General features: G+C 36.0%; 1 protein-coding gene across 8 annotated transcripts in view; it reads right to left on the bottom strand.

Annotated features, from left to right (window-relative positions):
• UBR2 (ubiquitin protein ligase E3 component n-recognin 2) overlaps positions 1–14,302 on the bottom strand; it is a 117,752-nt gene that overhangs the window by 50,410 nt on the left and 53,040 nt on the right. For 5 of the 8 annotated variants that reach the window (XR_004352347.1, XR_004352348.1, XM_032650247.1 and 2 more), the window contains exons 9-15: positions 13,319–13,426; positions 12,885–12,973; positions 11,687–11,785; positions 6,353–6,516; positions 6,164–6,263; positions 3,799–3,927; positions 914–1,097 (exon numbers count right to left, since the gene is read on the bottom strand). Coding sequence is in view for 6 of the 8 variants with exons in the window: in XM_032650247.1 (XP_032506138.1) it covers positions 914–1,097; positions 3,799–3,927; positions 6,164–6,263; positions 6,353–6,516; positions 11,687–11,785; positions 12,885–12,973; positions 13,319–13,426 (873 nt within the window). In the remaining 2 variants the exon portion in view is untranslated. Of the gene's footprint in view, positions 1–913; positions 1,098–3,798; positions 3,928–6,163; positions 6,264–6,352; positions 6,517–6,708; positions 6,834–11,686; positions 11,786–11,855; positions 11,955–12,884; positions 12,974–13,318; positions 13,427–14,302 lie in introns of those variants that run through there. The other 3 variants (XM_032650248.1, XM_032650250.1, XM_032650252.1) reach the window with 2 other exon arrangements.

Genomic DNA, 14,302 nt, shown 5'->3' with positions numbered 1-14,302 from the left:
AGGCACACTTGAACTGGAGTCTTAATTACAGGTACCAACATACACTGATGACATTTTACAGAAGTAAATGTCAGACACACAAACATAGCAAAAGCAGCTACATAACTATCAAAGCAATCTGTATTCCAATTTTAAGAGTCGTATTCCACTGGATCATGGAGTTTGTTCCATTTAAAGTATAGTAGTGAGAGATCCTCCTGGCAACTGAACAGAGAAACTGGCCATGGAATTCATGGTCTGCACTGATCCTGACCTCAGAATTCAGTTCCCCAGAACTTCCAGTTTAGGATCAAAGCCTCTTTAGTCCCTAACTGCAAAGGGCTCTTTTATAGCTCAACCTTAGTTAATTGTTAACTAAGAATTAATTGTCCTGTTTATGTTGTAGTCTAAACAGAGAATGCTTTTTACAATCTTATTACCCCAATTTGGGACCCACTCCAACCTGCTGATTAAAAGGTCATCAATAAATAAGAAACAGCTTAGAGAGAGAGGAAGTATAGGGTGGTTTCAATTTATTAGCAATCACTTAAGTGATAGACCAATTTGAACCCTAACAACACAGACTTTGAAGCTGGGCTGAGATAAACAATAAAACATGTGGTATATGTAGTTAAGAAGTCTGAAGAGGCATTATGGTATGGTCATTACAAACATGGTTTCTGGTGCCAAACTACCTCAAAATCCCTACTCTGACTTGTTGCGGTGTGATGCTAAGCGAGCCACCTCCATGTCTCAGTCTTCCCATTTGTGATAAACCTAACAACAATACCCACCTCATAGGCTGTGATGATTAAATAAGTTAATGCATGTGAAACTCTCAGAAAAATGCACTGTAGGTATTCAATAAATATTAACCACAAACAACAATTTAAAAGACAATTTCAGGGTTCTCTTTTAGGGAGAAATGCTTTACCTGCAAGTAAGCGAGAAACTGGGAGGTGAATGCTAACTTTTTCTTTGGAAACACAGTATCTGATAGTTTCCACTGAATGTCCACAAATGCTTAATGTGACTGGCTGTTCACCATCAGTAAAACCACCGTGACACTGCGTCAATACAGCAAGGCATTTCTTGTAAGCTTCAATTAATACCTTTTCCTAAAAAAGACGGTTTTCTGTAAGTTACTCAAAGGTTTCTACAACATTAACCAAGCACCTCAAATACAACGATGTATAAAGTACTTCAAATATCAATATGCGCAAAATTAAACTTAGTCTTTTCTTCCCAACTTGCTCCCTCTTCCAGGGCCCTGTCTCAGTAAATGACATCTTTATAGAGCTGTAGAAATCTAGAAGTCATTCCAAAGTCCTCCTTTCCCTCATTCCCTATTTTTTTTTTAAATTGAGGGATAGCTAATATACAATATTACATTAGTTAGAGGTGTACAGTGATTCAAAATTTTTATAGATTATATTCCATTTACAGCTATTTTAAAATATCAGCTATATTCCTTGTGCTATAGCATAATCCTTATAGCTTATTTATTTTATACACAGTGGTCTGTACCTCTTAATCCCCCCTATCTTGCCTCTCCCCACCTTCCTTCTCCCCACTGGTAACCACTAGTTTGTTCTCTATATCTATGATTCTGTTTCTGTTTTGTTATATTCACTAGTTTTTTTTTTTTAGAGTCCACATATGAGTGATAACATACAGGATTTGTCTTTCTCTGACTTATTTCACTAAGCATAATACCCTCCAGGGTCCACCATGTTGTTGTGAATGGCAAAATTTCATTCCTTTTTATGGCTGAGTAATATTCCATCACACACACCTACACACTCACACCCTCCCACATCTTCATCCACTCATCTACTGATGGACACTTAGGCTGCTTCCATATCTCGGCAATTGTAAATAATGCTTTAATATACGAAATTTGTTTTTCTCTTTCTAACTTACTTCACACAGAGGAATGGATAAAGAAGATGTGGTACATATATACAATGGAATATTACTCAGCCATAAAAAGGAAATTGGGTCACTTGTAGAGACATGGATGGACCTAGAGACTATCATACACAGTGAAGTGAGTCAGAAAGAAAATAATGCTGCTATGAACATTGGGGTACATGTATCTTTTTGAACTAGTGTTTCCGTTTTCTTCAGAGAAGTACCCAGAAGTGGAATTACTGGATTATATGGTGGTTCTATTTTTAGTTTTTTGAAGAAACTCCATACTGTTTTCCACAATGCACCAGTTTACATCCATACTAACAGTGTACAAGGGTTCCTTTTCTCTACATCCTCGCCAACATTTATTATTTGTGGTGTTTTTGATGACCGCCATTGTGACAGGTGTGAAGTGATAACTCACTGTGGTTTTGACTTGCATTTCTCCAATGATTAGTGGTGTTGAGCATCTTTTCATGTGCCTATTGACCATTTGTATGTCTCCTTTGGAAAAATGTTCATTCAGGTCTTCTGCCCATTTGTTAATTGGGCTGTTTGTTTTTTTGATATTAAGCTATTTATATATTTTGGATAATAACCCCTTACTGGGCATATCATTTGCAAATATTTTCTCCCACTCAGTAGGCTGTCTCTTTCCTTTGTCGTACAAAAGATTTTAAGTTTAATTAGGTCCCATTTGTTTCTTTTTTGCTTTTGCTTCCTTTGCCTTAGGGGACAGATCAAAAAAAAAAAAAATGTTGCTATGATTTATGTCAAAGAGTGTTCTGCCTATATTTTCTTCTAGAAACTTAATGGCTTCAGTCTTACATTTAGGTCTTTAATCTAATTTGAGTTCATTTTTGTATATGGTGTGAGGAAATGTTCTAATTTCATTCTTTTACATGTAGCTGTCCAGTATTCCCAGCACCACTTACTGAAGAGACCATCTTTTTTCCATTGCATATTCTTGTCTCCTTTGTCGTGGATTAATTGACCATAATGTGTGGGTTTATTTCTGGGCTCTCTGTTTTCCTCATTCCCGGCTGTCCGGTCTATTACCAAGCTGGCAATTTCATCTAAATTTCTCTCAAACCTGACCACTGATTATTTCCAGTAACTCAAAGGAAAGCCAACATGTCTCCACTGAACTCCCTGCTTCTACTCTTACCCTCCTCCATCCATTCTCCACACAGAGTAACTTTTAAAAACATGTAAATTGGATCACGTCACTTTTCTGCTTGGGAGTCTCAAATGGCGTCCCACTTTAATTAGAATAAAATTCAAACTTCTTTCCATGGCTTCCAAGGTCCTGCAAAGCCAGGCACCTGTTTACTTCTCTATTTTCAACCTCTGTTCCGACCAGAGCCTTCTCACAGCTCCTGGATCCGTACTCGTTCTCATCAGAGAGCATGATGCAGCTGTCCCTCAGTCAGGAATATTCTTTACTCTTTGATCAGTTAACTCTGACACATAGTTCAGATCTCACAGAAGCCTTCTCTGACCTCCCAACTTACACAAGCTCTCATCTAGATTTTATAGCCAAAGGAAGGCCAAAATAATTTTAAGACATAGGACAAATGTACCAATAGTAAAATTTCATTTTTGGTTAAATTTATAAACTTCTTTTTATATGCTCAAAATCTTGATGGGATTATATATATATATAAAAGATAGTAACATAAAAGAAGAGTGTGGATTATATCCTCCTTTATCTATCTTCCAAGAGTTTTCTAAGGTTTCAGAATTTGAACTTTTACTGAATATACAAGTGAAAGCAGAAAATATGCTGTTTTATGAACATATCACCACCATCCTCTCCAAACTGCCTCAGATTTTACTTAGGAAATTGTTTATCTCTGTCTCTCCTCCATTTATCTCCTATCCCTGACCCCAGAAGAGACTCACATCTAAAGCACACCAGTCCTGCATCATTGAAATGACATGTGTTAATTTCATTTGCAGTGTGAAGGCTGCTTCCCACTCTGGTTCCATTTCAATATGCTGTCCTACTTGACGTGTAACTGGATCCATTCCCTTAAAAGGAATGAAAAGATTTTTAAATAAACTAAAATCACATCCGTTCTTTTACATCAAAACTTAAGAAATAATGCAGAAGAAATACTGATTACAAAAACATATAAAGTAAAAGTTCTAACAGGAAGTTTCAAGTAGTATGAGAAGTCCAACTTCTTAAGTAACACGTTTATATAACATTCTCTAAAATTTTATAAATAAAAAATCCCAGTAAGATATAGAACAACTTATTTTAGAGGCAATCTTCTATATGTTTTAGACAATAAGATGTATATACTTCACTGCAACAATCCTTCAAATCCCTTTTTAGCTCTATCATCCATAGAAAAAACTGTCAGAAGAAACCTGGCAGACTTTTAAAACGCTACTGAATTTATAAATATGTTTTATAATATACTAAAATAAAATTTTTATATTTATTTGTAATCTGTAACTAAAAGTTTTCATAGGGCTTCCCTGGTGGTGCAGTGGTTAAGAATCTACCTGCCAAGGCAGGGGACACGGGTTCGAGACCTGACCTGGGAAGATCCCATGTGCCGTGGAGCAACAAAGCCCGTGCGCCACAACTACTGAGCCTGTCTTGCAGAGCCCGAGCTCTAGAGCCTGCGAGCCACAACTACTGAAGCCTGCGTGACTAGAGTCCGTGCTCTGCAACAAGAGAAGCCACCACAATGAGAAGCCCGTGCACCGCAACGAAGAGTAGCCCCCGCTCACCACAACTAGAGAAAGCCTGGGCACAGCAACCAAGAAGGAAGGGAGAAGGAAGGGAGAAGGAAGGGAGGAAGGAAGGGAGGGAGGAAGGGAGGGAGGGAGGGAGGGAGGGAGGGAGGGAGGGAGGGAGGGAGGAAGAGAGAAAGAGAGAAAGAGAGAAAGAGAGAAAGAGAGAAAGAGAGAAAGAGAGAAAGAGAGAAAGAGAGAGAGAAAGAGAGAAAGAGAGAAAGAAAGAAAGAAAGAAAGAAAGAAAGAAAGAAAGAAAGTTTTCATAGAGACCGAAAGAAAGCAAAACAAGAAAAAGATAAACAGCTTTTAATATAAAAGAATATAACTTTTTTAGAAACTAGCCTAACTACCCTGGTGCACTGGAACTGATTAAAAATAATAGAAAATACAGGACACTTCGAGTATTCAAAATGACCAAGGTAGATACTCTTTCTATAGGTACAAGGAAAAAAATAGAAGTACTATAATAAAACACTCAGAAACCACCACCAACATGGGAACTAGAATATATCCTAAAAATGATAGGTTAACTTTGCTTATTCCTTTCTTAAGAAAGCCAGACAGCTACTAAAGGAATCATAATGATATTCCTCAGATTTTCTGAAATGTCATCTATCTTTTTACAGTTAGGAGAATTCCCTGGCAGTCCAGTGGTTAGAACTCTGTGCTCTCACTGCCAGATTTAATTCCTGGTTGGGGAACTAAAATCCCACAAGCCTCGAGGCATGGTCCCAAACAAACAAACAAACAAACAAAACCAAAACAACAAAAAACTGGTTAACTATACCAGTTTCTGCTTCTAGATTCTATTTTGTATACAGAAGTGTTTCCAAAAAGAAAATTAAATGGGGGGGGGGCGTTCTATACTATATCATATAAATATGGTATCAATGAAAGAAAAATATGGAAACATTAAGAAGACATAGTTTCCTAAATAACTAATTTGACAATACTTCCATGTAAGCATATTCAAAACAAAACCATCTGCAACCCCCAAGGAAAGAACATTAACGGTGACCAAAAAAATAACCAAATACAAAAGTACAGCAGATGTCAGAACCTCTGCTGGGATCTCATGCATTTTATACCTTTCTAAGAGTTTCCAATTAAGAGGAGCTTCTTTTTTTTTTTTTTTTTTTAAGAGGAGCTTCTTGATCCAAATTGTAGCTATCCAAATTATTCTTTTAAAAATGTGCCCAGTATCGGGCTTCCCTGGTGGCGCAGTGGTTGGGAGTCCGCCTGCCAATGCAGGGGGCGCAGGTTCGTACCCCAGTCCGGGAGGACCCCACATGCCGCGGAGCAGCTGGGCCTGTGGGCCATGACCGCTGAGCCTGCGTGTCCAGAGCCTGTGCTCCGCAATGGGAGAGGCCACGGCAGTAAGAGGCCCGCGTACCACACACACAAAAAATGTGCCCAGTATGAAAAAAATGCACAGACAGAAAGGTATTTAGTTCAGTGAACTGAAAAAGGGAGAAAGTAAATGTTTCACTTTTGAAATGTGTCAGCTTATACATACCTGCATACATTTGAGTAATTCCAAAAAGGCATCAAATCCTTCTAGGAACTTCTGCCTCAGATCATCTGACCATTCAGTTGGTTTGCTAATTAACACATACCTGAACAACACAAAAACAGCAATGAATATATGGACAAACAATGACCTTTTATAAGTTGCAACTGTTTCAATAATTAAGCGAAAACTTACTTAAGATCTAAGATAAGGCTCTGAACTCTCCTAAACTTGAAGGCTTGTAAAGCAGTGTATCGTTCAAACTGAAACCTGCCCTGCGCATCTCGATGTCTCAAATGATCCATAAAAGTCTTAATGATAATGGTCATTAGGTTTTCTTCTGTGATGAGCATCCGAGCCTAGGACAAAGTATATCAGAGTACATGGTAATAAAAAACTATTTACCATAAAGCTAAAAAAAAAGTCACCAACGTTGGTTAGCTCTTTCAGTTTAGACCTTTTTCAACACAGCTATGTAATATCATAAATGCATTTTCGTGTATTTCTAAATAACAATTACTTACTCCAATTGCCACGTGTATGAAGCAACAATTATATCACGGAGAAAGATGCCAGAATGTAAGGAGACAGATCCAAGGCTCATTATTCAAAGACAATTCAGGGTGGGGGATCTGAACCAGGCTGCAAATTTTCCTTAACTGAGACATTTAGACACCTATAATGGTATGGTATAATTATTCTAGGATCCACAGGTTTATATCACAGATTCTGTAGAACTCAGTACGAAACCATATTTCCTCTTAATCTTAGTTGAGATTTATTTTTTTGTTTTTCTTTCTATATATAGATATACATATTAATATATTTTTGAATAAGCAAATACACTTAAATGATGCAAAAAACAGGTAAAAAGTTAAGTCTCCTAGCTCCCAAAGTCCCCCTTGCAAAGGCAGTCTCTGTTAGCAGTTTTCTTGCATATACTTCCAGAGATGGTGTGTATATAATATATACGTGTATGCATACATACACACATATATACATTTATAGTACATGGATAACTGTTATTAAGTAGATATAGGTATGGGTATATATAATGATCTCCCCCCCTGCCCAAAGGACAGCATATTATAAATACGGTTCTGCACTTGGTTTTTTCACTTGATATATTTTGGAGATTGTCCCATACCAGTCCACATAAATTCCCTCATTCTTTTTAATTATCCCCAGTACTCTCTTCTATCATACTTTATTAGCCAGGCCCTTACTGGTGAGATATTTGGGTTTTTCCCAGTCTTATGCTATTTATCACAAAAGATACTGCAACAAATATCTACTATGTACAGTTGCAAGGATATTTATAGGATAATTTCCTAGAAGTGGACTTACTGGGTTAAGGTGTATATACATTATGAATTTTGACTGCTATCACCAAACCCCTCAAAATAGACAAAAGAATGCAGAAGTTAGATGTCTAAGAATATAGTAAAACTGTATTCTAATGTAGAGGTTAAGTTGTAAAGTCATCAGATAAGGAGAAAATCGATATAGTTAAACATACCTTTGAAAAACTCTGAAATCATCATCCCATTGCCAGGACTTAGGCCCCAAAAAGCTCAAAAGTCAATAGGATTAATTTCTGTTAATTTTCCTAGACAGTGAAGACTAAGTTCAAGTTCGAAGGAGGGGAGGTGTTGACAAGTAAAAGGATTTTCCTTCTTGTTTGCTATATTAGTCAATTTTGAGACAATTAAATGACTATATGTGATTTCACTGACCTAAGAAAAAACTCTGGTCTCGGGGAAAACCTTTTACTATTTCGCCATCAAGCATAATGTTTGCTTTGGGTTTTTACTTTTTGCTTTGTCTTCAGGTATTTTATCAGATTAAATAAGTTCTTTCATTCCTATTTCATTTGCTATGAGGTATTTTTCGTTCATTTTAAATCATGAATTCAGGAAAAGCATCTAATATGATCTTTTCTCTCCCTTTTGTCTGTTAATAAGTTGAATTACGCCAGTTGATATTTTTTTCAAATGGTATACTACTCGCGTTAAGGAAATAAAACCAAACTTGGTTGTGATGTATTATCCTTTTTCTATATTGCTTGATTCAATCTGTGCAACCTTGTTTGTGAGAGAAATTAAATGGTAATTTTCTTTTCTTGTAATTGTTGGGTTCTGGTATCAAGGTTACAGAGGACTTAATCGGCAAGTATATTCTCTTTCTCTATTTTCTAGAAAAAGTTATATAAGACAGGTATTATTTTTTTCTTAAATATTTGGAAGAATTCTCCAGTATAGCCTTTGGGCCTGGGGACTTCTTTGTGAGAAGATTTTTATATTAATTAAAATTTTCTATTTCTTGTTTCTCTTCTAACGACCTGTGTTTTTCTCTTAGGGATTTGTTCATTTCATCCAAATTTCCAATTATATTGATTAATTTGATCCTAATATTGCCTATTTTCTATTTAAAATCTGTAAGATTTGTAGTTTTTTGTAGTCCTTTTTAAATAAAATTTTTTGTTTTTCTTATTAGACTTTCTAGAGATCTACCCCCATCCCTTTTTTTTCAAAGAAAAATCTTTTTTGTACATTTACATTGTTTTATTAATTTCTGTTCTTTACTATTTCCCTTTTTCTACTTTCTTTAGACAAAAAGTATAAGTACTTGTATTACAATGGCCCTCAAGGTCTGGCACTAATCCACTCCCATGTTCCCCTTATCCCCAGACTCAATGACCTCATGGATCATTCTCCTCCTCACTCACTCTAGCAACACGGGCCTGTTCTGGGTTCTTTCTTCCAAAATGCCAAGTGCACATTCATCTCAGAACTTTGCACTTGCTGTTCCCTCTGCCTAGGAAGCTCTTTCACCGGTTAGTCACATCACTTAGTCCCTCACATCTCTGTCCAAACACTACTTCTCTGAGAGGCCTTTTTTGATAACCTTGTATAAAATATGACCCTTCCATTGTCACTCTCTAACTCCTTAACCCGCTTTCCTACTTTACAGCACTTCTCGACATTTGATTTATTATAAATATGATATATATCTGTCTCTCCCCAGTTGCACTATAAATCCCATGGGAACAGGGTCTTTTGTCTTTTTTTACTGCTATATTTATCTCCAGAGCCCCAAACAGTGCCTAGTTAATAAAGGTGCTAAATAAATATGCTCTGAATAAATGAATACATGTTATTTTTCTAGTGCTTCTAACTAAAGGAGTCAGACAAGAAACATAAAAGGTTGAAATATCAGAAAAAAACAAAAATTATTATTTGTAGATTACTAGAAATTCCAAGGAATCAACACAAAATATTAGAGAAAATGTTAATAAGAAAACCAGCCTGATACAAGATGGATATATAAAAATCAGTAGTTTTCTCTTTTTTTTGCGGTACGCGGGCCTCTCACTGTTTTGGCCTCTCCCGTTGCGGAGCACAGGCTCCGGACGCGCAGGCTCAACGGCCATAGCTCACGGGTCCAGCTGCTCCGCGGCATGTGGGATCTTCCTGGACCGGGGCACAAACCCGCGTCCCCTGCATCGGCAGGCGGACTCTCAACCACCATGCCACCAGGGAAGCCCAAAAATCAGTAGTTTTCTTACATATTAGCCATAGTGAGATTAAAAATGTGAATAATTTACAATAGTGTCAAAAATATAAAACATAAACACTTTTAGGACAAGTTATGTTCCTAGATGGGGATACTCAATATTGCAAAGTTATCAGTTCTTCCCATATTACCTATAAATACAACATCTTTTCAGTCAAAAACCCTAATGTGGTTTCTGAAGTTGACAAACTGATTTTAGTTCTTCTCTAGAAAAAAGCCTAAAATAATTAAGAATTTTTTTGAAAAGAATAATGAAAGAAGATTTAGCTCTATAAAATATCAAAATGGAATAGTAAGCTAATTTATTAAAACTCGGTACTGGCATGGAAATAGACAAAAGGATCAATGGAGGAGAGAAACAGATTTGAATACACATGGGATTGTCTCAAAGGCTTCTCAAACTCATCCCTGACTCAACTGAAAGCAACACTTTCCCTTTTTATAAGTTCTCATTCTCCACTTGGTTACAAAAGTCAGAAACCCAGAAACCACCTTTATATTTTCCCCTAAAACCCAACAACCAATCACTCACCAAACCTAATATTCCTCAAACCCAACGTGTGGCCCGTCAGTAGATTTCACTACTTACATCTCTCTCACAACTTCTATACCCGCTGCCACAATCCCCACAGGTTTCCCACATCCACTACTGCTCTTGCAAATTTGTTCTCCAAATTACAAGAAGCATCATCTTTTAAAAATCACAAATGTGATGATATAAGTGTCACCTAAAACTCTTCAGTGCCTTCCAATGTTCTTAAGAGAAAAAAACCAAAACCCTTAATTTGGCCCCAAATATCTCATTAGTGGCTAAATAGACTCCAGACAGCTTCAACTGTCCTAGAATATACCCTTGAACATAAAAATAATCTGGGGAAAAAACAGTCATTAAAAAAAAGCTGGAACATAATACCTTGTTAATAAAATCACTGTAGAATACTCTTAACTCCATACAATTAGGCCCTTGCCTATGTTTCTGGTCTCACTTAACTCCGTGTTCAAGGATCTTCGACCGTACTTCTTCCCTTCTCTTCCCTTCCCTACTTCAGGATTTTCTCAAGTGTTGATTCCTATGCATGATTTCTCTTCACACTCCAACATAAAGTTACCTTCCCTACAGAATCCTCTTCTGAACTGTGGGAAAAGGTCAGATCTCTCCTACTCTATCAAAACAACAGAATTCTTCAGTTTTTATTATAATTTTAATTACCATTTATGTGAGTCTTTCCCTCCCTACTGTAAGTTCCATGACGGCAAGGCCCATATATGTTCACCGTTCATTCCCAAAACCTAGAATTGTGCCCAATAAATAATAGGTGCTTTTTTTTATAGGTAATTTTTAGGTAATTTTTTTAATGAATTAAATATTAATAAATTATTCAATAGAACTAAAACATAGTGATGCCTCCTGGAACAACTAGTGAAACTTAGTACAAGATCACCCAATCGTCATGATTCAACTGCCTTAGTTACCCCTTCCCTTAGCAGGGAAAAGGAGGCTTCTTAGAATGTGAGATTATACACAATATGCTGTTTCTTCTTTTTTTGGCCGTGCCATGCAGCTTGGAGGAGTTTAGTTCCCCGACCAGGGACTGAACTTGCAGGCAGTGAAAGCACTGAGTCCTAACCATTGGATGGCCAGGGAATTCCCACAGTATGCTGTTTCTAATGGATAGATTTGTTAAACTAATGAGTTTAATTTTAACTCATCAGTTCAAAACCTCGGGGAAGTACTATGAGAAAGTACAGATTAAGTGCAAATGACTTTCCCCCTCCAGATTACACATTCAAAGATACATGTTCTAGTATGACTGAAGGCATCTGAAGTCTGATCACCCATTAATAAAATATTTTTCTATTCAGGAATATACAGATCTCAGTTCTCTATTATTTTAAGGCTTTACTTCTTCTAATGGAAAACAAGAAAATTCTTCTTAGTCTTTTAGTACTTACAAGTGAAGGGACTGTGAAAATCTGAACCGAGAGGTCTGCGATTGAAAACTCTCTGTCGTGGTCATCTGTCACATAATCACTCTGCAAACGCTCATAGTTCTATTAAGAAGGCAAAAAAAGGCAAGGAGTGCCAACTATCAGTTACAAAGAAAAGGCAAGCACTACTCACCAGAGTAGGTGCGGTGAAGAACTGGACAGACAGAGCAGTCACGGACACTGCTCGCTCGTGATCATCCTCCATAAAATCTCTCTGCAACTGCTGGTAATTCTAAACAACAAGGGGGAGATTCACCTCTAATCCACAATGACCAATGTTTAAGGATTATAATGAAATATCAGTGCTGGAGGAGTCAATAAGATATTCTAGGAGAATGATAACTGGAATGTACCAACTAAACTCTGTGTGAATATCAATTCACTATACAATCTTCTTTAGCACAATGGCAATTTGTGAACTCAAATAGGAGTAACAGCTACTAAAATCCTGGGACGTCACTGGACCTGGGTGGAGCCAAATCACAGTAGCTTTACACTGTCTCTGATGAAACCACACTTTCATTACTTCTGGATGCCTATCAGAGTCACCTGATGGCTCTTTCAAAGTATACATGCTTGGGCCCCATTCTTGGTGAATCTGCTTCAGTAGGTTTGAGAATGGAACGCAAACACATGCATTTTGAAAGAGCTGCCCAAATGATTCTTGTATGTTTCCTTTGTTAATAACCCCTAATGCAGGTGAATAAAAAACCAAGCAGTTAGCTTAATCGCATGCTGCTGAAAGGGAGAAGAACGTAATTCAATAATATCAACAACCTAGAGTTATGCTTCTTAAATCACATCCAAATATACCGGTCATTTCAACTAAAATTATCTTTTCTTACACAAAATTTAACAGGAATAACATAATTCAATGACATAGGTTTAAAGTCTTCATTTATCATTTCACATCATACACACTGCAGAGATGGATATTCACATTATCATGGCAGATGATAAACAAGAAAAACCTCACTGCTAGAATTTTATTCTATTGATGAAAGATAAAATGATCATTTATGAAGTTTCTTAGAATTTAAAATCAACGCATTGACATATTACTATCAGCTGTTAATTTTACAAACACTGGATATAATCATGGACTACAGTTACTCTGTATATAATCTATTTTGTTAATCTTTAAAAGTGAGAAACTACTTACCTTTGCAAATCGAACAGCAAACAGTTTCTTGTATTTCAAATCCATAAGTAGACTGCTCATGAACAACTGATGATACACACTCCTAGCACCTTTCACAAAAAGAGCAGACGTAAGATAAGGATATATCAAACAAGCCAAAAATTACACTTCCAAAGTTTTCATATGATCAACTGTATTTTAAGTGTCAAGAGCAACACTCTACATGTGTTCCTTAATCAGTTTTTCTAAATATATTTTTCAAACAAAACATAAAGGTGATTTAATTTGGATCATGGATCCCCAAATCTGTTTTTCCCCCAAAGAATAAGACTGCATGTGTTAATTCTAAAAACCATAAATATATTTATTAAATACCTCCCCAAATGAAAAAGAAACTAACATCCCAATTACTTGTGTAAGTTCCCCTATACCTTAAAAGTAGTTAAGATACGTACCTTTCCACAATTTGGAATCACTAAGCATCAACCTATCCACTAGAGAAGAGTTTTCACCATTTGGCCCTTCTTGTAAACCAACTTGACATAAAATTCGGCGAAGACCATCTTAAAACAAGAAGAAAAGTAGTCAAGAAACAGTAACTTCAAATATTAAAATAAAATGACATATTAGTAGAAATTTTCAAATGGATCTACTATAGAGTCTTACTTTTTTTTTTAACTAAAGGTCAAATTTATTCAGAAAAAGTAAACAATATTAACTATTTTATTAACATGTTCACAAAATGGAGAAAAATTCCAAATCTTGCATTATACACCAACTCTTATTCCAGAATACCAAAATACATGTGCATCGGAACGGCAATGACCTCTTATGCTGTAAAGAATTTAAATAAACAACAAAGAACCCAAAAGCCACTGAAATAAACATGGTTCTTTAAGCATCTATGCTAATTAAACCAGGTTACAGTAAAATTGTTACATATCCCATGATAACTGAAGATAGGTATAATATAAAATTGTACTACCATTTAAAAGAAAGAATACATTACCTCTGTACTTTAATATATACCAGTCCATTTTATTAATGTTATGCAAAATGTTCTTCATTAAACAAAAATACACTATGTACTTATGTATACCTACTATATGAGGGGTTTTGGAAGGCAAATTCCTTTATATTTTGAATGCTAAACTTAAAAACTATATATAAGCATTAACAAAACCAGAACTTTAATACCTTCTGGTTTTATATTTTATATTTAAAATCACTGTTTTTAAGTCTTCTACAAGCATGCAAAATAATCCGAAAAAAAACCCAAAATATAGAGTAACTTTAAAATTTAAGAGTCACCAACTAGAAATTGTTTACAAGGCTAAAGAGAAAACTTTATATATGAATTAAATAATAGATGATAAGGTCTTTATTTTTTTTTGATAAGGTCTTTAAATTGTTGATGGTAAATAAATTTTCTCAAAGAA

Source organism: Phocoena sinus, chromosome 11 (assembly GCF_008692025.1).
Source record: "Phocoena sinus isolate mPhoSin1 chromosome 11, mPhoSin1.pri, whole genome shotgun sequence".
Taxonomy (NCBI): Eukaryota; Metazoa; Chordata; class Mammalia; order Artiodactyla; family Phocoenidae; genus Phocoena; species Phocoena sinus.
Note: the sequence above shows the minus strand (reverse complement) of the source record. Positions and strands in the feature narration are given on the sequence as shown.